Source organism: Grampus griseus (assembly GCF_964374135.1).
Source record: "Grampus griseus genome assembly, chromosome: 3".
Lineage (NCBI taxonomy): Eukaryota > Metazoa > Chordata > Mammalia > Artiodactyla > Delphinidae > Grampus > Grampus griseus.
The window spans coordinates 66,460,184-66,485,165 of NC_139019.1; the positions used below are offsets into that span (position 1 = coordinate 66,460,184).

General features: G+C 35.1%; 1 protein-coding gene across 2 annotated transcripts in view; it reads right to left on the reverse strand.

Annotated features, from left to right (window-relative positions):
• Positions 1 to 24,982, reverse strand: part of EDIL3 (EGF like repeats and discoidin domains 3) — a gene marked incomplete at both ends in the record, with an annotated part of 427,613 nt that overhangs the window by 177,808 nt on the left and 224,823 nt on the right. For both annotated transcript variants that reach the window (XM_082652203.1, XM_082652202.1), the window contains one exon: positions 8,877 to 8,990. In XM_082652203.1, the coding sequence (XP_082508329.1) occupies positions 8,877 to 8,990 (114 nt within the window). The remainder of the gene's footprint in view (positions 1 to 8,876; positions 8,991 to 24,982) is intronic.

Below are 24,982 nucleotides of genomic sequence, written 5' to 3' on the forward strand. Positions count from 1 at the left end.
TATAATGTGGTATGAAAATATCTGTGATTTCTATTAGTGACAAAGTCATTGGTATTGCTAATGCAATGATTCATTGTTACCTACATTTGTAATGGATAGAAATTCTAAGTTTCAGGGAGCCATTAGTAAAAATAAACATATGATTTTTGTTTTCTCATCAAAAAACACAGACACCCTGAATTCTACCCATCCCCGAAGATCCTGTACCCTCAGTCAAAAACTCTGCATTAAGTACTTAAGGGGGTGGGACTGAGAACATCCTTTATATTAATCTCTGTAGGAAAGTGCTCATGTTTTGTTATACTGAAAACTATTAACAGTGGTAGAATCCAGGAACAATTCTAATGGGAAAGGAAAAGACATTATTAAGTGACTGCTGAGTGGATATGAGGCAACTTTTATAAATGAAATAGTCATTTTACGGATATTCAAAAAGTTGTGTGTCTGCCTGAGTGTACCAAAAAAATATAAGGTGAATTTTATTTTGAACATACCACCACAAATATCCTCGGATTTCTTGGAGCTAAGAGGTGTGGTTTCAATTCTTCAGTGTTTTGTAGTTAGATAATAGTGCTGAGTATTTATAGGCTCCCTTATTATAACTATAGTTCTGTCCATTTTCCTTGTCAGAAGTTTATTTTCTGTCCCTGCTCCTGTTTTCCTTTGAATTTTAGTATTGAATTTACTGACTTTGCTCTGACTCTACTTCTTTTTATAGAACCATATTCCTCAAGTTCAATTTATTTTTAAGTTGGATACTTTATGTGTCCATTCCCTTTAGAGCTCTAAAAAGAATGTGTACTATTGACCAGATAAAGCTGTTAACTATTATGAAATATATTTTTAGGTCCTTGGTCACCTTAATGGCTCTCTGAGTTTTAAGATATGCTTAAAGTCCAGCGTACTACAATCTGGGAGGAGTGGTCTGTGGCTATTATTTCTTCCTCAGCACCTGCTTGATCTGGGAGAGCTGCAATCTGGCATTCTCTTTACCACCCACCACAATTATTTAAGGACTAATAATGATTTCAGAATCCAAATTAAAAAGTCTTTTCTTAGGTATCCATTTCTTTGACCAGCTCCCTGTTTTGGAAACACTATTTTCTTTGCCCTCTCTAAGTCTTGATTCTCAGTTTCTCTAATCACTCTTTTATTTTTTGTCCCTTTGCAGATAGAACTTCTTTATCTTAAATTCTATCTTTAGTAATCTTATATTCTTTATTCTTTTTAATATCTCCATTGGCACTAACATTCAATCTCACCACTTCACCATTCTCATCTGATTCTTGAATCTGAGTCTTTGTTACCCTATGCTTCCCTGAGTTATCACCCACATTTTAATTAACTAGCTGTCCTAGCTTACCAGGATGTGCCAGTGGCACCTATAATTCAATATGCCTATGCAGGAAAGAAATCTGTTGGGCCCTTCTCCTTCACGTGAAGAAGAATGTTTTGAAGATGAAACTCAAAACATGTACGAGGCTCTTTGTGTTACATGCTGCTGGAAGCTATCACTTCCAAGTCTGCTTATGTAGCTGACAACTGCAGCCAGGGGCATGCTGGGATTGGTGTCCCGCTCAACTCAGCTCCTTGGGTGCCAGTAAAATTTTACTGCTACTATTGAAACCCTTGGGATTTCAGGAAATCCTGGAAAACTGTGCACATTTGGTAAAAGATCAGAAACCATCTATGTTCTTTTCTTTCTCCTATTTGAAAAAAGCATTATTTATCTCTGCTGTTCAGTGACTCTGATAAAAGCAGAAACCACAGTGATTTGTGCTTGTAATTTCCTCATTATGAAACCACGATTTCAGCCTCACTTTGATATTCAGACCCCAAATTTCACCTAAGTACCCCAAAATGCCATGGCAACACATGTAAAGAATAATGACTAGCCCACAAATTACATTTTAACCATGTTTCAACTTTCAAGTCCTAGGATGACTTCTTTTCTAGCAGTTTCCTTATAGAGAGATTTTTGGTATTCTATAGTGTAATATTTTATTTGAGTTCTACCTTTATTTTTTTGTCAAGGGTGAGGATGGGGTGATGGTTGAAAAGATTGATATTTACAGTCTGAGAAAAATACATTTCTCAATCATACACTGCCGTTCTAAATGTTATGAAGCTGAAATCAAGTTATACTGCTCCCAAACTCCTCTCCTAATCTCTGCATACTTTATCTTACTTGGTTTCTGAGATAGGATATATTAAAATGAGTTTTAGCCTGGAGAATAAATGCAAAACTAAATTTTAATCCCTGGACATATGCAGGTTAGTGCATAATGGGAATGTTACATAATTTGAAAAACAAGAAGGTCTTACTGAATGTTTCAGTAATTATTTGTAATCAAATACAAAATACAGTTAATAAGAATCTGATTCAATTTATTAGATGTATTTAGTATGTCCTAGGGGCTCTATTTGAGCATTCTGCAGATATTTTTTCTGTCTTTCCTTTTAGATTATCACTTTAACGTACAGCAGGTGAACTTTCAAAGTGTGATATGTCTGAACAAAACTGTTGGGCAACATTTGGAAAAATATACCCAGAGGCAACTGATTGAAGCTGGAACTTCCGTGTCAGACACAGAAAGTCCAATTCGGTTTGTCATTGAGTCAATTTTTTGTGTTTATTGTTGCAAAGACTTCATACTGCAGTAATGTTGGAATCACTTCTTTCCTTGAGGGCTATTGATATTCTTGCACAGTATTCTGGGTTTTTTGTACTTATTGTCATGTCTTTAAAAAGAATGTGAGAAATTAAGTTAAAATAATTATCTATACTCAAGTATTTATAGTTATGGTTATTTCCACTTATATCTCTATATATTTATGAGTAGATTTTGAAATATTGTGTATATTGGATTAACATTATACAATTAATCCTGAATATAAAACTTTCATCAACCCATAGTCGATTTCTTTCTTTCCTTTTTTTTATGTTCACAAAAGGTGACAGCCTGAGGTAAGCTGTCCTTCTCTTGTCCTATTGGAGTTCTGGATTAATTCTTATCCTATGTATTCAAGGAAAGTAATCTTACATTGATATTAGGCAATGCATTCAAAGACAAAAATTGTTGCAAATCACCATTTCAAAATTCTAAAACAGAGCAACTATTTTTTATCTGGATTATCTGGAATAAAACTAGAATTAGCATTAATGATTATTCTTCTTTGTTTTTTTGATTTCTTGTTACACTTGCAAAAGTTAAAGTCTATTTTGGTGTTTTAAAAATCCCTTGTAGGGCTTCCCTGGTGGCGCAGTGGTTGAGAGTCCGCCTGCCGATGCAGGGGACGCGGGTTCGTGCCCCGGTCCGGGAGGATCCCACATGCCGCGGAGAGGCTGGGCCCGTGAGCCATGGCCGCTGGGCCTGCACGTCCGGAGCCTGTGCTCCACAACGGGAGAGGCCACAGCAGTGAGAGGCCCGCGTACCGCAAAAAAAAAAAAAAAAAAAAAAAAAAAATCCCTTGTAGATGCATAAAAAGATAGTTTATGAGATGGATTATTAATATATAAATATGCTTGCCATCAACTAGTCTTGACCCCATATTGTCAAAGCCTAAAAGGTAAGTGATCATTCTAAACACCTCATCATATGATTATCATACAGCAATCAGAGCTCATCCACTTAATATTAAGATTCTTAAGGACGAAGGGTCTGTTTACCCTTGAGCATATTGTCCTTCTTGTAAAATTTTCATAGCCTGCCGCCTGTTTGGTACCTACTATATGTGCTTCTGGCCTCAGTTCAAATGTTACTTCCTTAAACTCCCCAAAACAGAACAGGTACCCCTGTCATGGCTCTCTCTTCTTTTCATTCATGGTACTTACCATGTTTTGTAATTAGACATTATGTAATTCCTGTTTTTCTCTCCCACTAATTTCTATACTCCATGAGAATAGGAACTGAATTTAACCACCATTGTTGCCCCAGCTCTAAGGGGTGGCTAGTGTTGGATCCAATTTGGTGAATGAATTAATTCATTAATACATGTTCTGAAAATTCTGTACATAGTTAAGAAAAACTCAATAAATATTTGTGGCTAGTTTATTTACTGAACACATAATTATATACATTCACTATGTTTTAATACTGGACTTAACACAATTTTCTCATTAAATTTATGTCTTAATTCTAATCTTTACTTCCTCATAAACACCTTTTATTTTTAAAACTCTTTATTTTAATCAGAATCTCTTATATTTTGCTTTTGGACCTATGTCATAGCTGGATATAGCAGAGTAGAAATTTAGTGTTAGATAGGATAAAACTATAATCTCTGACCATCTATATTAGATAAGAAAATACTGAAATTATTTTTCCACTGTTAGTTCCTGTTCATCATTCACTAAAGTACTTGATCAAATAACAGTGACAGTTTACAATAATTGTAAACATGAAAACATAAAGAAATGAACTTAGGTGTTTGTGGTTCAGAAGTATGTTATGATGTCATATTTTTCAAAAACTAAAGCAACTCCTATTTCCTATAACGGTTTTGGTTGAATTAACAATATTTGTTTATTAAAAATTATGTTAATGCCACTGGATTTCCTAAATTTAGGTACTTGTAAAACATGGTATGCAAGGCATTAAAGCTGACTTCTACATATTTTGTTCTCAATACACACAGTCAGTTACTAAAGATAGGCAGTTGTTTAAAAATTTAAAATTTCACAAAATTATAACAAAAGAAAAAGGGGACTAAACTAGATTTAACTTTTAAGATAACTCAAAATCCTTTTGTCTACTTATTTATTTATGCAATTATTTGCTTTTTTACAAAATGTATTGACCTAGATATTTTACTAAATGGTTGATATATAGGTTTCTCATTCCAGTTCATCATCATTGTCCTTTCAAGCTGTTTATGAAAATGGCTATCTGAACACTTGAACTTATATCATTTAAAAGTGACAAAGGAATATAAATTAGAAAAATTAGAAGAGTATCTGTAATACTGTAATAGATATTACGGAAACATCTAAACGATTTTCACGTATCAATCAAAAGTAACTTCAGGGCCTTCCCTGGTGGCGCAGTGGTTGAGAGTCTGCCTGCCGATGCAGGGGACACGGGTTCGTGCCCCGGTCCGGGAGGATCCCACATGCCGCGGAGCGGCTGGGCCTGTGAGCCATGGCCGCTGAGCCTGAGCGTCCGGAGCCTGTGCTCCGCAACGAGAGAGGCCACAACAGTGAGAGGCCCGTGTACCGCAAAAAAAAAAAAAAAGTAACTTCAATTAAAATTAAAAATAATCAAACTTAAACCCCCTGTAATAAAAAATGAAGAATAAAACTAAAAAATAACTGAGATTTCTCAGAGTCAATGATAAGTTGTATGAACTGTATATGGAAATCTAAACTGAAATTATATAAATCAGATGTATTATTGCCTTAACTCATCTGTAAATATTAATTAGGAAATAATTAGTGTGAAAATTACAGGCAGATCCTTTGCCAAGTATTAAAACATTTGTTGTTAACATCTGAAATAATTATATTATTACTGAAAATGTTTAATAGGTGATTGATATATGTAATAATTATTACCACATAGGCATTGTGTTATAATAGATAGGGTTAAAAATAAATTTATTCCTTACAAAGTAAAAGTACTTAATAGCTATATTAATTAAAGACATACATTATAAATAAAGAAGTCACATAATTAAAAAAATAATATTAAAGTAGCATCTCAGCATAAACATCTTACCTTTAATGGTTTAACTGAAAATGAATAAATATACTTAGGTTTTTAAAATGTAGAATATCATTAATATTAAAAATATTTCATTTAATTACACTGATAAAGGTGGTAATAATAAATTGATTAAAATTGAAGGTATGGTAAATATGAGAAAAATGCAGAGAAAAGGTTAAGATCTGAGAAAAACAAATCTTTTGGTGATAAGTAGACAGATATCAAGATCAGTCTGTCTACACCCTGTAAAAAGCAACCTAAAAAGCAACCTCCAAAATTACCACTTTTATATTTTCAAGGCTCATTAGTAGTAGTAGTTGGTCAGATCATAGCATTCATATGTCTGTTGATTATTTGAAATGAGTGAGAAATAAATAAGTGATCTCAGATAAACTATCAAGATGTCTGCATGGAGAAATGGCCTAAAATGAGAAACAGATCCCTGTCTACCTCTTATTTCAAATCCATTTGCATAACCCCATTGCAAAATATACTAAAACTTAATTAACCCATCAGTACAAATAAGAAAGAAGTGGTACAAGTGAGGCAAATATAAGTGCAGCAGCCCCAAATTAGACTGACAGCTTGAATGTGAACACAAGGAAAACGACACTTCGGTATGGGTGTCCTCTAACCCCCCAGCAGTTAGTCTCCATCATTCTTCTTTCCCTCTCTCACATGAAATATCTGCTGAAACAAATGGCTTCTCTCCCATTATTGCAGGTGTAAGTTGACCTAGTGGACCCCTGTGGGAGAGCATACAAAGCCCGAAGAAAGTTCATCAATCTTACTTCAGAGAAGAAGTAGGCAAATTGGTTATAATCTATGTAATGTCAACTCCTAAGATCCTAAACTCAATTAGCTGGGAGCTAGCATTACCTGTAACCTGCAGGTGCTTCTATATGCCATGTAGTGAGTGAATGTTCTACGTTCTCAATGCATATCACTAAATCATCACTGTGGCAAGATGCACTTTCTTACTGTGGATTTTCTAAACGTTCTAAAAAGCCACAGAATAAAAAGCAAAACCATAGCCTCAGAAACCTAGACAATGGAAAGAATCAGAATCCTGAATTTATTACATACTCTTATAAATCAATGCAATAGAAACAAATACCCCAAGAGGAACATATTTTACATTGTACCTTAGGTGACCTGTTCCAATATCTGTCAGGGCACAGAGATGAACAGAGGGAACAGTAGAATGTTAGAGCATACGATAGGTTAAGGGAGGCACCTCACTATCACATGCATGTTCAGAGAGCAGTCTGGATTTACATATAAATATTTTACAAATATAAAACCAAGTCAGAGAAAAACAAAGAATTTCATTAAACGCAATAGCAAAGACACTAGATGCAAACTTATGGCCATGAAGTTTAAAGTCTATTTCAATACATCCTTCCTAACCTATCAGGTTTCTTTCTTTTCAAGGGTATTTTCAGATGTGGTGACCTGAGTAAAATCTCTGATGGAGGGATGAATAGGCTTTAGTCATTGGTTTCAATTTCTAGCTCACATCAAGGTCTCTTTCCATTTTCAATAGGTAAGAAACCAACTGGCTGTCTAGTTGCTCCTTGGTCAGTACAGGGGGCAAAGGCTGATTAGGCAGCCATATTCAGGTCCCATGAACCAAAAGAAAAAAGATGCAAGAGCTGGGCCTGGGTGGGCCAAGGACCAGTTGAAACTGAATTTAAGTCAACTTAGTGGGCGGTCAGTTAAATGCTTTATAGGAAGGTTGCTAGGTTTGTTGACTGGGTGGCTACTGGTCATCCAGTTGTATGATCAACCTGCTTACTCATACTATCCTTTCCTTCCATTCATCCATGCCTGAAGCTTCCTTTATTAACTCATGCTCCATGTCCTTCTTCAATTATTTTTAAGCTTAGAAATATTTTCCCCGTCCAAGGTATTTCTTTGATATTCACAATTTCGTTATTTTAAAGAAGTTTTTCAGGACTAGGGTAATGAGAATCTCCAGATCATCATTTTGTTTATATACATAACCCAAATAAATTCTTCAATAATTTTCCTTGTTTTATTTTATAAATTACCATTGTCAAGGAGGAAGAAAGAGAGGGAAAGTGAGAAATAAAATTGTTACTCTGGCTAAAGAGAGAGAGAGAGAGAGAGAGAGAGAGAGAGAGTGAGTGAGTGAGTGAGTGAGTGAGTGAGTGAGTGAGTGAGTGAGTGAGTGTGTGTGTGTGTGTGTGTGTGTGAGAGACAGAGTGGAGGTGGAGGGTGCTTTCAAGTTTATCTTGTTCAGCTCTATCCAAAGAGGTATCATTCTTGGTTTAGAGGAAAATACACTGAACTGGGAATCACAAGACCTGATTCTAGATTCCTTCCAGTCCTGGTTCTGTCACTAACTGTGAGAACCCAGCAAACCACATAGCCTATGTGTCTCAGTTTCTATGTCTGAATTCTTATCTGCATTTGCCTTTTGAATTGCATAATGTTATGATGCTCTAATAGCATTATATATATCAAAGTAGTAGCACTATGAAGTTTCTATAAGTGTCCAACAATTATTAAGCTACATGCCCAATTCCAGTCTCCTGTTACTGACTATAATCCTGTTACTACCTCTCCCTAGGTTTTTTATTTGTTTTGGAGAAGGTGGGGTGCTTTGTGCTTCTTTGTAAACATTTTAGGTAAATTATTATCCTATAATTTGATCCATCATCTCAAGACCCTACTGTCTTAGGCTTTCAAGAAGACAAATAAATAGCATGTAAAACTGTTACTGATGTGTTGGCCAATTCAACATGAACCCTTATTAATCTCTACCTTTTATCTGTGACAAAGGTTATCTGGTTAGAATGCTCTGAATTTACTGTTTGAAACAGAGTAACCACTCTGGGAGAAAATTAGGTCATATGCACAACTCAAAAGCCAAAATGTGATTCATGGAAGAGATGTACTTGGGTCTCTGAGGAACTGTTGACCTCCTTTCAGACCACAAGGCAACCACTCCTATGCCTATCATGTTCTAAGTGAGACCCATCCTGGAGAATAGATGCACATTAATAACATTAACAACAACAAATATGAAATGTGCCATTTCAATACATTATGAAATCTGGAAGCAAATTATTATTGATTTTGGCCCAGATTCCATAATAAATGGAGGCTATGCAAATAAAGGTTTATATATATATGAATACTTACTGTATTGACAATTTCTTCCCATGAATTCTCCTGGGCACTCACAGGAATAGTTAGCAACAAGGTCTGTGCATATTCCACCATTTTTGCAAGGCTCAGCTTCACATTCATTAATATCTGCGGAAAATAGAAGAGAGGAAGAGAATTATTGGTGAAAAAATGATCAGTTATTAGAAGGTTTTAGGCGTTTCAAATAAAAAAAAGTCTAAATAATGCTGTGTGTGTGTATGTCTCTAATCAATAATATAAATGGTGCCTACAATCAACAATTTATTAGCAATCAAAATAAATCCAGTTCAAATGGAATTGAGAATCCAAATCCAGCAGAACTAAACCACTCTCCCATCCTGAAAATAAATATGAATAGTTTGGGGAAATATTCAGCATATCCTTAGAATTAAATCAAACAAATTAACCCTGATAGAGAAATGAATTGGTATCACAAGATCTAGAAACCTCCTCAGCAGTAACCACTGCCAATTAACACTGTCTCATTTCATCTTAATTCATTAAAATTCTAACTGACAGAGATGTTTTAGTTTCTAAATAGTCTGCCTTTGATGAATGCAACGAGAAGTAAATTGGAGTTAATAGGTAAATCTTGTTATATGCAAAGTATAATAAATGTAAATGATCACTTCCTAATCTCATTCAAGGGTTTCTAAAGTTAGGAGGGCTAAAGGGACTTACCTTTTATGAATCATTATTATACCTGATGCAAAATCATACGAAATAGAAAACATTCAGCAAATTATAATAACTTCCACACTAATTTTGGACAACAGGGACAACAAATGGGATTTTGAATGAAAAAAGAATTAAAGACTAATTCAGTCAAATATCAATCACTGATATTTACACATCATTTCGTCTAAGCTCAGCACCAAGCTAGGTTCTGTGGGAGCTAGTAAAGTAATTGGAGGACATGCACTCTCCCCATCACTTTCCCTTCCTATCATCTCTCTCAACTGAAATCCTGCTCTGCTCTTATTCCCACAACTCCTTCTTACATATCTAAATGGTGTTACTTAGGGACTGTCTGTTTATGTGCCTTTCACCCTTTCACCTAGTCAATCTGTAAAGTTTACAAATGCAGCACCCATCCTGCACTGTTCTTTGTACCTCCACAAATGCCACACTCTATCTGGAAAACCACTAGTGCCCAATAAATATTTCTTGATAAAATTTATAACAAAATAGTGGTGCAAACAATCTGAAAAAAATTATTTCAGATGTGTGATGTGCCTTCGGATACACTACAACGTATCAAAAGTTATTCTGAAGTCCTGGGTTTTCATAGTGCTTAAAACAATATGATCATTAAACTACCCCCTCAATATCAAACAAGGACAAAATACTAGAAAACCTCTATTTTGCCCTTTCCTTTAACTTCTTTCTTATAAACAGCATCTCCTCCTGGAAGCAGATTTGGTCATACTTTCATTCTAAGTTTATGGCAAAGTTTGGTCTAAATTTCTTTAGGCAGGTGACCACTTTCTCTGAAAAAACCATCCCTTTTGGTGTCTGGCCAAGTTCTACAGTTTGAGAGTAGAGACAATTCATGACTGTGTTCAGAAAGAATCTGAATAATTTGACCATTTTATAATATCAAACAACAGGATAAAATCAGAATCTGATCATCTCTAAAAAACAGCTGTGTACTATATAATAGACTCACAAATATCTGACACTAAAACTCTTAAGCAAGAAGGAAGGAAGGAAGGAAGGAGAGAAAGGAGAGAAAGGAGGGAAGGAAGAGTATGTCACATTCATTTTCTCATCTGATGAGATATTTAGCTCTTTTTGTCTTAACAAAAATTCACTTTTTATTTATATTGGACTAACATGCAAAATATTTTCATTAAACTTTGAAAACAGCACAAAAGTCACTGTGCTATTTATTTCCTTACCAGATGAATGTCAGGAAATGGCAATGACTGGCTACTTTGGAACATGCTTAATATGTCTTTCCCTGTATCATATCTACTACAATTTGTTTTAGGTGAGATATGTCAGAGCCTGACAAGAAGTTAAATCTTCATGTCTTAAAGAATGCATTGTCTTATTTTGTAAAGTTAGACATAAAAAGCTACTCTTTTATATACTTATAGGGAAGAAACTGAGTATTAATTAATGTCTGAAAAAGAGCACATAAGGGAAATAGAATTTGATCTTGGATTTGAAGGAAAGTTTTAATTAGGATTAATAAAAACAGGATGAAGAGGGTATTGTATTTCCAAGCAGGGATCCAGAATGAGTCACAACTTTGAAGAGAAGCGTTCATGGTATGACGGTGTGTTCAAGTACACAAATAGCACAGTTTGTCTGGAGGACAGAGTGGGAAGGGGGTGCTGGTAACCAAGTCTGAGGATGTAGACAGGACCAGATTACCATGAACTCTTAGTGCCAGCTGAGGGAACTGGCCATTCTCTTTTGGCAGTGAAGGATTGGAGCCAGCTGGGAGGGTAGCCTCTATACCCTTGTACCCTAGAAAGATTTAGAAAAGCCATATGTGGGATGAACTTAAATAAATGAAAGAAGGCTGGACAGAGACCCACCCAGGATTTGATGCTAAGAGGTACAACATATGTTTTAATTCTCAGGTAAGAGAATTACCTTACCTGAAGATTTCTCATTTTAATATTGACCTATAACATGAGTAAAATCAAACCCAGCTCTTGCTGCTTTGAAATGTTAATAGAAGGAAGTTTGCATAGTTGATGATGTGAGAACAATCAAGAGTTATTATATGTACTATTAAGGATATGCAGTTACCGTTGTTCTTTGCTTCCTCATTTCTTCTAAGTTTTTACACGATAAGTAGTACTTAACACATGAGAATGTGAATTTAATTGAGACTAATCGATCTTTGAACTTCTATCTATTTGTTCATCAGACCAGGTCTACAATCATCAACAATGGAAGTTAAAATTAAGAACATTTGTTTCTAAAAATAGTTACACCTTTACCCAGAGGTTAACATGAGGTGGAATGAACTGGAATTGCATTTGCTGAAATGAAAATGCTTTCTAGCCATACTTAGTTTGTGATTAAAAAAAAAAAAAAGATCCTCTACTGTTTGTGCATTTTTTTAAACCAAAAAACTACCTTGATCTAAATTCATAAAAATAAAAACATTATATTGAGTTACATACTTTAATATAGTAGCAAATAAGTAAAACATTTCTGCCTATGTACACATCTAGTAACATGTAGGCTCAGATAACAGATGCAAATTACACAGAAGCCTTTATATATCAGTATAATGCAAGAGTTCTTTCGGCGGTGAAGGCTATTTGCACTGTGATTAACACTGCAAGCAATCTAAATGGAAACAGACCTCAATTGGAATAAATCATGTTTAATTAAAGACTAGATATAAATACTCACAGAATATAATGAAATGAAAGTTAAACTTCTTTGTAATAAATCACATACATGTTTCTCTGTCACAGATCATGACATTATTATTTCCAGAAAAAAGTCCTCATCTATTCCAAATATACTGGGATATAATAAATTATTTTATAACTAAGAAAAATTTGACATTGCAGTTCCATACAAAATAGGAATTTCCATATTTGGTCATTTTTATAGTTCATTTATAATAATAATAGCTATCATTTTTTGAGGTTTTTAGTTCTATGACTGCTTCCTGAGAATTGTTTTTAAAAAATAACATCATTCAAAGCTAGATTTTATAATTAAGACACCCAGCTGAGTCCTGATTCCTTACTCTGAAAACATAAATCTTTGCTGTCCACCCTCTAGCTGACTGAAGCACAGTGGTAGGAGCTGAGCATGATTTCCAGATACAAACTCGTGATGTGTGTGTGTGTGTGTGTGTGTGTGTGTGTGTGTGTGTGTGTGTGTGTGTGTGTGTGTGTGTGTGTGTGTGAAGCAATTAAAAAGCAAAGCAAAGCAAAGCAAAGGAGGGAAGGGAGGAGAGGAAGAGATGAGAGAATAGATAGTTGGTCACAACAGCATGCATATCTTTGAAACAAAAGGTACTCTAAAAGGATGTCCAGACACTTTTTCTGTTGTAAATAGTTACATAGATTCATTCATATTATATGCATAATTTAGTCTCTTTATCTTTACCATTATTTTGCCCTTAGCCCACCTTATACAGATTTGGGAAGGTGTGCTGTAGTCTTCCCTCTTAGGCTTGGCTTTTTGCTAACAGAAATAATGTCAACCCATGCACCCTCTAGAGATGTCACTGTGAGAAGCCTCCTCTAGTAATTGAAAAACACATATATTCATTAAGATCATTCTGAGTACTCCTGAACTTATACACATGTGCATCATGAGAAGTGCTCAGTTACTCCTAGTCTTTTTTTCTGGATCTTTGTCAGACCCATCACTGTGCAAATTACAGTCCCAAAGCCCATGAAACTGCCTTTGGAGTAGTAGGCTGTCAAAGAGTTTTTGAAAATCAAAATTATATTTGCTAGTTCCTTTATCAGTGCCTTCTCTGGGTATGATTTCTTGCCACAGAAATGATGTTGCTTCTTTTCAGATCATTATATTTAAATATTCAGAAATCCCATTCTTCATTATAGACTCCACTAGCTGGTCAGAGAGGAAATGGAGATTTGCGGAGTCTAATTGCTAGGGCATCCTGTGGAAACTTTAAAAATTAATCGATTAACTAAATAACTAATTAATTCATTCATTTTCAAACTGGCTCCCATTTGTAATCTGCAGAACAGGAATGACTGCACATTGCACTCTTGGGCCATCAGTGTCCCAATTCACCCTTGAGTCTCTCTAGAACTCCTGAGGTGGATGCCAATTGGCCCCAGTAGTTCAACTACATTTACTTTGCCAACTTGGCCTAGAATAATTTGAATATTGACCACCATTTAGACTAGGACATCCAATCCTTTTAAGGACAGAAATCCATGTAACCTCCTCTTGAGTGGAGGAAAAAAGACAACTTAATTCACTCGTGAAACTACCTCCTTTTGATCCCCGAGTATATCCAGGTCCCATGAGCATTAAGAAAGGAACAACTGATTCTCAGGCTGAGCACCCCTGTTTTGATATATCAGAAGGACACCATAACTAAGCCCTTTTTTTTCTTTGCAAAGATATAATTTCTTGGCTTCCTTATTCCCTTCTCTTGGGCTGTCTTTCCTCCTGCGATATTGTTATTGACTTAAATAGCCCGCAAGTGCTTATTTTCTAGAGTCTGCTACTTTTGACCCTTTGTAACCCATCTTCCCTGGGCTCCCCATTAGCTATTAAATATTCTCCAGACTGCCTGTGAGTGATTGCCTTTTAAAATTTAACCTTTTATATTTTTTCTTACCTAAAGTTTATGGTTTTTCAATTTCTCTTTTAAGGCTGAAAAAATTATGATCAATTTCTAGGAATTCTGTCCTCCCGCTCAGGTATTGAATTTAATTATGTCATAATCAGAACTATCTACAGGATTTCCCAATCATTTTGGGGGCAAGTCAGTATATTTTCAATCTTGTGTGCTTGAACTCTGTTTTGATCTGGCCTTTTGTTATATTGCTACTAATTTATTTTAAAGTAGCAAATTAAAATGAGCATTCTTCGATGAGAACATACCACAGGCAAACCTTTTATACTAATTTACTGATAACCCTCATTTACCAAGAACAATAGTGCCAAAAAATATCCAAGAGGTATTTAACCATCACCTCTTACTAACAAAGATAATACTCTATGCTCATCTGTATCCTGGCATCCTCACATTTATTTTGAGATCTCAATTTTAATGCAAGAAACTTTGTTATTGGTATCCAGGTAGAGCCCAGTTCTCTAGGATGTCTCCATTTAAAATTATTTCAGTAAGGCTTTAGTTGTCTTAATTAGATATTTGGCCAGCAAGATAAGACAGCTATTCCAAGATACTTATAAAGCCAAAACCAGGGAACAGCTGTTAGGGGAGGGATAGTCAAGAGGGTGGTATAACTCAAATATTTGAGGCCTTGAAGAAATTCACAAATAAAAGCTACATGAAAAAACACAGTAGAAGCCAAAATGAACCAATGCCTCTGGTAAAATTTGTACCAAAGAGCAAACAATTGCAAAGAACATTACCTTAGGGGTATGCAGCACAGCAACTTGACCTGCAATAAATATTCATTGATTGGTAAGAAAACTGAGAATATCAGAGACCTGGGGAATCATCACCTGTACTGTGACAGTGAGTTCCCTGATTTGGGCAGATGTACCAGCCTACTTCTAAAGGGGTTCTATTAAGGAGAATGGATTTAGAACAATGCTCCTTTTAAAAGTTAGAACTTTTAAAATATACCAATGCAAAGCCTCCGCACCAGAGATTCTAATTTAAATGGACTTGGGTGGAATGAAGGCATAAATATTGTTTTATAGGAGTCCAGGTAGCCAGGGTTAACAAACACTGCACAGAACCTCTGTGTATGAAGTCCATCTATCCATCCACCCATCCTTAGTTCTCTGCTAGGTTCTAAGAATGCAAAGATTAATATATCATGGACCCTTACTTTTCTCAAGACTCTTATAGTACAGCAGATAGATGAGGAAATAATCAGTTACAGTACAAAGTGACAAGTGCTCTAATGAATGAACGCAGTTTCTCAGAGACTTCAGACAGCAATAACTAAATTAGTCTAGCAGGCTAGAGAATGTTGAATTTTAGAGGTGTCTATCTGACTGTGGCAAATGCTTCTGAGCTATGTCAAGTCATAACTAATTACTCTGTAAAGTTATTTTTCTAAATTAATATGCATCTCATTATTCTACATATCCGAGAGTGATTCCTTATTGTCCCATAGTTCTGTGCTCCAAGTATAAAACTCATATATGTCCTTTTATTATGTATGTTATAATTTATATATTTTTGCATATTCATAATGCTTTATCCAAAATCAATCACTCTATTCTGTCAAATGCATGTTAAATTAGTTTGCTTGCAGTTCTCTCTAGTTTTAATGGTCAGTACTAAAGATCAACTATTTTGGATTTTTTCTATAGTGAGTTATCAGAAATCCATAACTGGCTAAAATGAGATGGGATTCACATGGGAAGCATAGCTAGGATTCACATGGTTGCTTTCACACACCCATTCACTCACTCATTCATTCATTAAAACTTTGATGAGCACCTTCCATGAATCAGGCTCTAAAATACTGAATATATGATTGGATACATCAGTGAACAGGGACAGTTGCAACTGTTCTAAGAAGTCTCACCTTCTATAATTGGAACATAAAAGGACACAATGTTTTCAGAGAGAACTGAGCACTTTTATATGTCTGGATATGCACAGGGACTATGTGGAACTACTAGGGATGGTGGTTACTAGGTAGTCTGGGACCAGATTTTTATGGCCTTACAAATCAAATTAAGGAGTTTGAACTTTAGTCCTTGGACACTGAGAAGTTAATAGAGAATTCAAGAAGTGTGGAAAGGGGGCATGGGATTGAACAGATCTGTGGTTTAGAAAGCTCATTTACTCTAGAATTTCATTACTGGTAACATTTGGAAAAATAATTCAAAGAGTTGGAAGGGCAATTTATGTTGAGTCTGTATCACTCAGACCATACATACAACATGATGACTACAGCATGTATCTTTAAACATTTGGCTTGGTTTGAAATGCATACAGACTTCCTAATATTTAGGGTTGCCAGATTCAGCAAATAGAAATACAAGATACCCATGCAATATTTGGCTCATACTCTATAAAAAAAGATTTTTATCTGCAATTCAAATTTACCTGGCCATCCCGTATTTTATCTGGGAATCCTATTTGAATAGTCAACTAGAATATGATTTCTCCATATTTTCTTTCTTTCCTTTTATATAAGCACTTTAATTTCAGCATATGGTCATGCTTTCCATTCTGTATATTCAGCAGACCCCAAGGAAAACTAACTACAGTAGAAAATCTTTATTGACAAATGAGTCCTCCTCAGGCTTTTGCTCAAACTAAACTTCGTTGCTTGCAAAGCAGTTCATAATCTTTAGAGTTTACCTGTATATAAGCTTCAATGTATTATTTATATAGTTATACTTGTATACATATCAATACTTCAGCTATGTAAGAGCCAAGGTAATCCATTTCTAAATAGACAAGCAGTTATGGATTTTAGGAATAAAATTAGAACAGATGCCCATTAAGCCAAAATCACTTAAGATTTTGAGAAAAATTACTAAGAGGAATAAAAGAACTGGGGGAAAATTGGCACTCCTATCAGCAAATTAATTCATAATGGTTTGGAATATATAGTATGCATGAAACTTACAGTAATCACTTATTTCACTTCATATGCAAGTTGTAAGTAGAAGGACTTAACACCAGTATATCATTTTGGGATGTATTTTTTATCAAGAGAGGCTTTTAAGGGAATAAATTAAAACTTAACAATTCACCAGGTTGAATTATTTTTCTCTTCAATGACAGTAATTTAAAAAAAAAAAAACACAGAGACAGTAACTTATACTAAAAATGATGAGCCACTTAAAGCATACAAGCAATGCCACATTTAAATAACAGGCAATGATACACAGTTACGTTTCATATATACAGAAAAATAATTTCACTTAGTTCAGAATTAATTTCTTAAAAATAACTCTATAACATATTAAGTATGGACAAACAGCTCATCAGGATGACAAATGATTGACAACAATTAGCAAATCCACCCACTTGTACTATGAGCTAAACCTTGTTTTAAACATTTTGTATATATCATCACACCCTTTGAGCTACTATTATCATAACTGTTTTCCAGATGAGTGAATTGAGACATTGAAAATATAAATAATATGTCAGAGTCACACAGGTGCTGAAACTGAAATTAAAACCCAGATAATTTGTCTCAGGAATCTATGCTTTTCACCAGTTAACTTTACCACCACTAGAAAATATGAATTCTCCTTCACCTTTACTTCATACTTGCCTTCAAGGTACCACTCTATGTGCTGAGGAGGACAGAGAAGCCAGAATACACAGCCCTTGATCTCAAAATGTTTAAAATGTTCTAGTAATATTAGTATTACTGCTCTAGGTCAAAGATTCCAGTCCTAAAATCTTAGTCTGGAACACTTTTTCCCCCTAATTCCTTTATTCCTTTCAGTAATTTTTCTCAAACTCTTAAGTAGTTTGGGCTTAATGGGCATCTGTTCTAATTTTATTCCTAAAAGCCACAACTGCTTGTCTGTTTAGAAACGGATGTCTTTGGCTCTTACATTCTTTTATACTTGACTCTTAACTTTACATTCTGATGAAAAGAATACATTTATTTTTGTTTCTTTCTTTACAGAGGACATGGATCTATTTTATACATGTCAGCTGAAATTCTTATTTTTCAAAGAGGAAAATCCACATTTTTTAAGATCATTATTTGCAAGATAGCATACACATAGAAAAGTACACAAACCAATAGAGTTAAATGAATTATTGTTAAGAGACAACCTGTTTAACAGTCACCAAGGTCAAGCACAAGAACAACGCCAGCACTTGAGAGCCTTTCCATGCCCCTTCTTTTTTTTTTCGGTACGCGGGCCTCTCACTGTTGTGGCCTCTCCCGCTGCGGAGCACAGGCTCCGGACACGCAGGCCCAGTGGCCATGGCTCACGGGCCCAGCCGCTCTGTGGCATGTGGGATCTTCCCGGACCCGGGCACGAACCCGTGTCCCCTGCATCGGCAGGCGGACTCTCAACCACTGCGCCACCAGGGAAGCCCAAGATTGAGTAGTTTAATAAAACATACTACCAGAAGGAGCTGTATTCATAAAAGTGACAAAAATACTAATTTTTTCACAGTAGTTCACCTCCTGCTTTGCAGGTTATTTTCATTACTCAAGAAAGGCTTTGCAGGAAGCCTTAAATGAAGACGAATGGAAAAAAAGTAACATAACTGCAAAATTTTCTATTACTCATATATTTTTGGTTTTAGATTGGATTTACTTCTGCTATGGCTGACTATCAGAATACTGAAGATTATTAAACTGTAACTGATGTTACCCATATCTACCCTAATAGTTCTTATTTCCCAGAAATTTTTCTGCAGTAAGTTCATAAAGTATATTGATATGTATGTTTCCTGCATTCTTAGGATCTATTTAAGAAGTTGTAATTTTCATATAAAAAGCATGAAATAACTCTTCTAGTTCTCTTTGCTCCTCCTATATGAGAGGTATAACTTTAACACACATGTACACATGCATATTTGACAGGATTTTTATTATTAATTTCTTTTAATATACAGTAAGATGGAAATCTCAATGCCATTAATTACTTACTATGTAATTTCACATTTTAAAAGTAAGCCTTCAAGGCAACAGTTTCCATCATCTGCAATGAACCTGATTGAAATAATTGGCTATTTCCATAACAAGCACTTTAACAAATGGTCCCACGTCAGAGAGGAGTGGGTCTGATTAGAAACTGCATTGCTGTATTATTCTATTATCAGATTAACGCAGAAAAAGAGTTTAGCTCCTTTTAATAAAATCCAATGACTTGTGAATTGAACTAAATATGTTAATAATAAGTATAAGTGTAACCCCATCTACTTAACTTAGTTGTTTAATTTGGCCCTGAGCATAATGATTTAAGCTTACACAGCAAAACTTACTTCCCTACCCTCGTTAAATCTCCTTCTGTTTCAGAGGATAAAGGAAGGCTTATGTAGTCTCAGTTAAATGTACTACAGAGTTATCTTCAGAAGTGATGTTAATATTTTCCCAAAGTAGAATCCATCCACAAAGTACCACAATATTTAAAGTATTTTGGTTAAGTCACGCAGAGGTAGAGAACAACCAAAATCTACTGACGAAATCTATTACACTGAATATACAAATATATTTTTGAAATCTGTAGATCTCTTTATAGGTACTACCACTAAAGTATACTAAATTCATATCTTAAAGAAATTTAGAGGTTATTGTAGTTATACATAGTTAAATACAATAGACACTTTATTTTTATCTACCTGCCATGTATATATTATATATACAATATATATATATTATATATACATAATTTTGCAGGTGTACAATTATTTAGTCCATGGCTTTTATGTTATTCTAGCCTATTCATTATCAATAGTAACTCATTATACAAGTGAGAAAATGATCTCCAGAAATTACCTCCTCTTATTCTCTGTGCCTTCCAAATTTTCTTAAATAATTATTTTTCTTCTTCTGTTCATTATTTTTACAATCTTAACCAATATATATAAACCTGCTGTTTGTGCATAAGCTTTAGACATTAGAGCTATACATCACTTTTCACATTTCTTTCCTGCCTCTAGAGTCCCACTGTTTTTCTTACTACCAAAATGTTATTTATGTTTTTCCAACACGTTCTGTTTTATGGTGGTATGTCAGTCAATGAAAGCTACAGTTACTCTGTGTAACAATCACAAACCTCTGTGGCACATAATATGCATATATTTATTTCCCCGTGAGAGGTGGTGGTGTCAGGAGATCTCAGGTGGGCTCCACAGAGGAGCTCAGCTTTGACCTAAAGATACTGCCATGCTCAGCCCCTCACTGACATTTGTGCTCAAGTCTGCTCCCTGTGTGACCATTCTGGGATCCAAGCTGAGGGTATAGCAACTGTCTTTTGACCTCATCCATGTGACAACAGAAGTTCAGAAAAGAAAGTGAAACATCCGAGACCTCTTAAAGCCTAGGCTCATTCAGTTAGCCAAACCAAGTCACATCTCTAAACTCAAAGTCAAGGAATGAGAGAAATATATTCCTCCTTCACAGGAAGATCCAAAGTCACATATGACAAAGGGTGAGGATATATGGAGGGATGAAGAATTGGGGCAATAATGCCGTCTGTTGTATATTAATTCTCCAATGTCTTGTGTATAATTAATTGTAAGAACTAGAAAATAAAGAGCATTTGCAATAACATGATGATATATAAATATTATTCACTATAGAACCAAGGAGAAAAATGTTACTGTATCTCATCAAAAATGTACCACACTATGGAGGCACAAATCTACTTCCTTTTGATATATTTTATGAACTGTTTAAAATCATGTCTCATTTAAATGCTTCATATTTACAGAGGTTTTTTTCTCTTTCTCTCATTTTTTCTGGAACATTTAATTGTTGCAAGAAGTATAAAGGTATTCACCATATGATCACAATCTTTCCAAATGTTGATTGAAATTTCTTCCCATGCTTCTTGAAGACGTTCTTGTGGAGCCCTCTGGTTTCTTGGTCTGAGTTGGGCTGATTGCTTTCCAGGTATGCTGCGAGCTACCTGCTGGGACTTCTTTTCCTCGCTCCCTTTCTTTCCTTTTATACTTTCTTGGAGGCTGTTTCTTTTTCATATCCACTTTTCATTTGCCAGAGAACATCTTCAGGTAATTTTCACGAAAGGAGTAAGGAAATATTATTTTGTGCCTTTGTCTTATTGTCCCGGCACCTGAATAAAATCTGGCTGGTAACAGAAGTCTAAGTTCAAATTCATGTATCCCCAGAAATGTAAAGGTACATTCATTTCTTCATTAAATTCTAATATAAACTGTCGCTGTCTGAGAAGTTTGAAGTCAGTGTAATTTTTGTGTCTTTAGAGTTAACATGTTACCCCTCTTAGGGATTTGGGGATTTTCTCCATATGCAGATTTCATTAAAATTTATCTGGATACATCTTGATTTGTGTTCACTGTGTTGGTACCTCTTAATTCAATATGAAGACTTGTTATTACCTCCAATTTCTCTATTTTCCCTGGATCTACAAAATTAGTCCTATGTTCAGTTTCTTAAATAGATTCTCCATGTTTGCTAAACATATATCTCATGTTTTTCATTTCTTTATATTTTGATCTAAGTTTTGCAAGACTTCTCCAACTTTATTCTTGTACTGCATTAATTTTTGTCCAATCATAGTTTTCATATGCATAATGTTTTTTCAATGCGACATTTTCTAGTTTTATGAATATTATATTTTCTTTATGTTTCTAATTAAGACGTTTTAAAAAGGTCTCGCTGATCCATGGATCACGCTTGCTTCGTCTTGTATCAGTTATTCTATGTGCTCATTTTGGATCTTCTGTTTTGCGTAGTTGACTTCAGTGATTGACTACTTTTCCGAATGAAAAACTAGATTGATTAATAAACTTAACTGGTGTGGTTTCTTCAACCTCTTTATAAGTTTATTTTTACCAAGTCTTCCCTCCTACATGGAGCGACTGACTGGAAACTCTAAGCACGCAGGAATGTAAGGAAGCAGGCAGCAAGGCCCCCCTCCATTTACCGAATGAAAAAGGTTTTATTCAGTGATACCTACTTCCACGCTAGGAACCCAAGCTCTCCCCGAGGAAATTCTGATTAAAGTTTTTAGACAGCAATATCCCAGTTTTAGACTCGGAAATTATGCTTTGTATATGGGGTGGCGGGAAATCAAAGGGTCGCTGGGGTCGCTGCTGCAAAGATGGTTCTTAATGAACGAACCTGCCTTCTGTCCACTCATCTCTCTGTACCAGCTGACTCCAGGTGACTCCTAGCCTGCACTCTTCCCCTAAAAGAAAAATAACCTTTGACACTATTTCAGACTTTTCCCCATCAAGGATGTAGGTTCTTGGCCCCCTTCTCTATTAACATTATTCGTTCCCACATTCCATCATCTAGAAATGTCTAAAATCACTGGGGTGCTAATAGTCCCATCTCACTATTTTTGTACCATTAAAATCCTATCCCTTAACAAAAATCTTCACTGTCACTTCCATGAGATCTGAGGATCTGAGAATAAAGGGTTGGTAAATATGTATGTTCAGTTTGCCATCAGGAAAGGCTAAATTTACATAAGTAACTGAATAACTAAAAATTAGGTGGAAACATGGAAGCAAGAGGAAGATAATCCATTGGGGCATCCTTTTCCCAAACAACTTCACTAAAATGTTCACTATTTATTTTAACAGTGTAATACTTTACACTATTACAAGGTTGTTAATAAAATAGCTTTTTAAGCACTTGGAAACCAGCCTCTTACTACAGTCCCTTGGACTTAAAGATGGCCCTCTGGGGAGGGTGGCAGCCCCACACACAAAATCGTTTCTTCTGACTGTTCACTAAAGTTACAGGAGAGCATATTCCCTGAGACAGCAATAAGTTCAGTACCAGAGTCTGTTTAGGAAAGCTTCAGGAAAAGTTATTCCTTTTTTCAAATCGAGCATCCACTAGATAACATCTTCATTATATTCATTTGAGACACCAGAGCACCATCAGCACATGTCAGAGACAGAAAGAGAAGTCAACACAGTTGGACGCCCTCCTTCTCCAGTGCCACCCTTACCAAAATTTTTGTTCCAGAAATTAACCATGATCCACAATTTTTCTATAAGTTTCCTTACATGAAGAAAGAATAGAGGATTCTTAATAAACCTCTGAAAATATCTTTTTTACCATTTGATTCTAATAAAAAGTTGAAGAGTATTTGACAAGAATCTCAGTATAACCCTTTGCTTCTTCCTTTAAAATGAAGTGGGGGAATTACATCATTGACTCTAAAACAGCTTTACATACAATCCACATGTGAAATAAGGTGCCCAGTAAATAACATCCAAACTACCATGAAGAATCAAGATGAAGAAAGGGGTTGGTGATCGTGGGGGGATAAGACACTCAAGCTTTTCAATTAAACACACACACTCACACAAACACACACACACACACACACACACTCACAGAGTTACACAGTTTCTGGAATTATTTACTTAAACTCTATTTTCTTGAATATTCACATTCTGCACACTCAACTAGTTTTAAAATTACAAAGCCTGCTTCTATGTTTTCCTAAAATCAATTTCTTGGACCCCTTCCATTCTGCCCACATCATATAACTCAGTGTCGCTGACAGTGGCAGAGCTGCCAATCTGTGTGATCTCTGTAAGGAGGCCTGTGGAGAGAATGATCTAGAAGATGATGAGTATTTTTAATTCTTTTGAAGTCTTTTTGGCAAATTTGTTTTTCCCATTTAATTACTCCTCATTAAGATGTGTTATGAATTAAAAGTAGCGGCATATAGAAAAGTAAGTGCATAAGTTACTAAATACATAAATATTCAGAAGACATAATTAAAATAAAACAATACTTCAGCCTTACAATCTTGCATATTTTGGTGACAAATAAAAGTGTTGGATGTTTCTGAAACTTTCTAGACCACAATAACTAGAATATATTACTGCCAAAGAAGTGTCACTACAATGAAGTAGCATGCTGCATATAACTAAAATATTAAAATAGTACACAGACAAAACTGGTAGGCACAACAAGCTTCATTACATACGAGGAAAGAGAGAAAAGAACACCTTTGTAAAACCAGATGTCCTCATAAGTAAAAGTAAAAATAAATTGAAGTCTGACTGGTTTATAAATCTACCAATTATATCGTAGAGAGTCAAGTAACTTTTGGCATTCTCATTTCTCTACTTTTATCTAGCAATTCACAAAAAGAGGTAACCTTAAGGGCTTTACCAATTTACTTCTTAACTCTCAAAGTGAACACTGCTCTGATATTTTAAAGAAGAGTAGCAGCATTGAAGAAAATTAAAGTGAATACTGGAAAAATAATTTATCCAATTCCCACTAGCAAAACACAAGAAAGTTCAACTGCATTCAGACACAGCCAAATATGTCAGCATTTTCTCAGAGACATACCTTGAATTATCCTACAAAACAGAATACCGGGAGATGAAAGAGCATTCAGAATATCAACACAGAAACACACTGATTACTAAAACATAATTTTAAAGTGCTTCCAGCATACACAGATACTTTTATATTCCATAGTTATGTTGTGCATAGTCCTACCTTATTATAAGATAAGGTTTGCATCTATTTGCTATTTATCCCTCAATTACATGGTGAAATTGGATAGTTAAAAATAGATGACATACAGAAATGTTTGATTTTATGTCCTAAAACCTTTTATCTTAAGATGCTTAAGATGTGCAAAAAAACTATTACTTTGAAAAAAAGTATTTATGATAAATTCTCCATTTTCTGTATCAAGGTGTTTACCTTAATTTTTGAAACATTCAGGTCGAGATGCAATTGTGTCATTCCATGCTTTTGTGTTTCAGTGTCATCCTCAGTATATTGATCTAATAATCATAC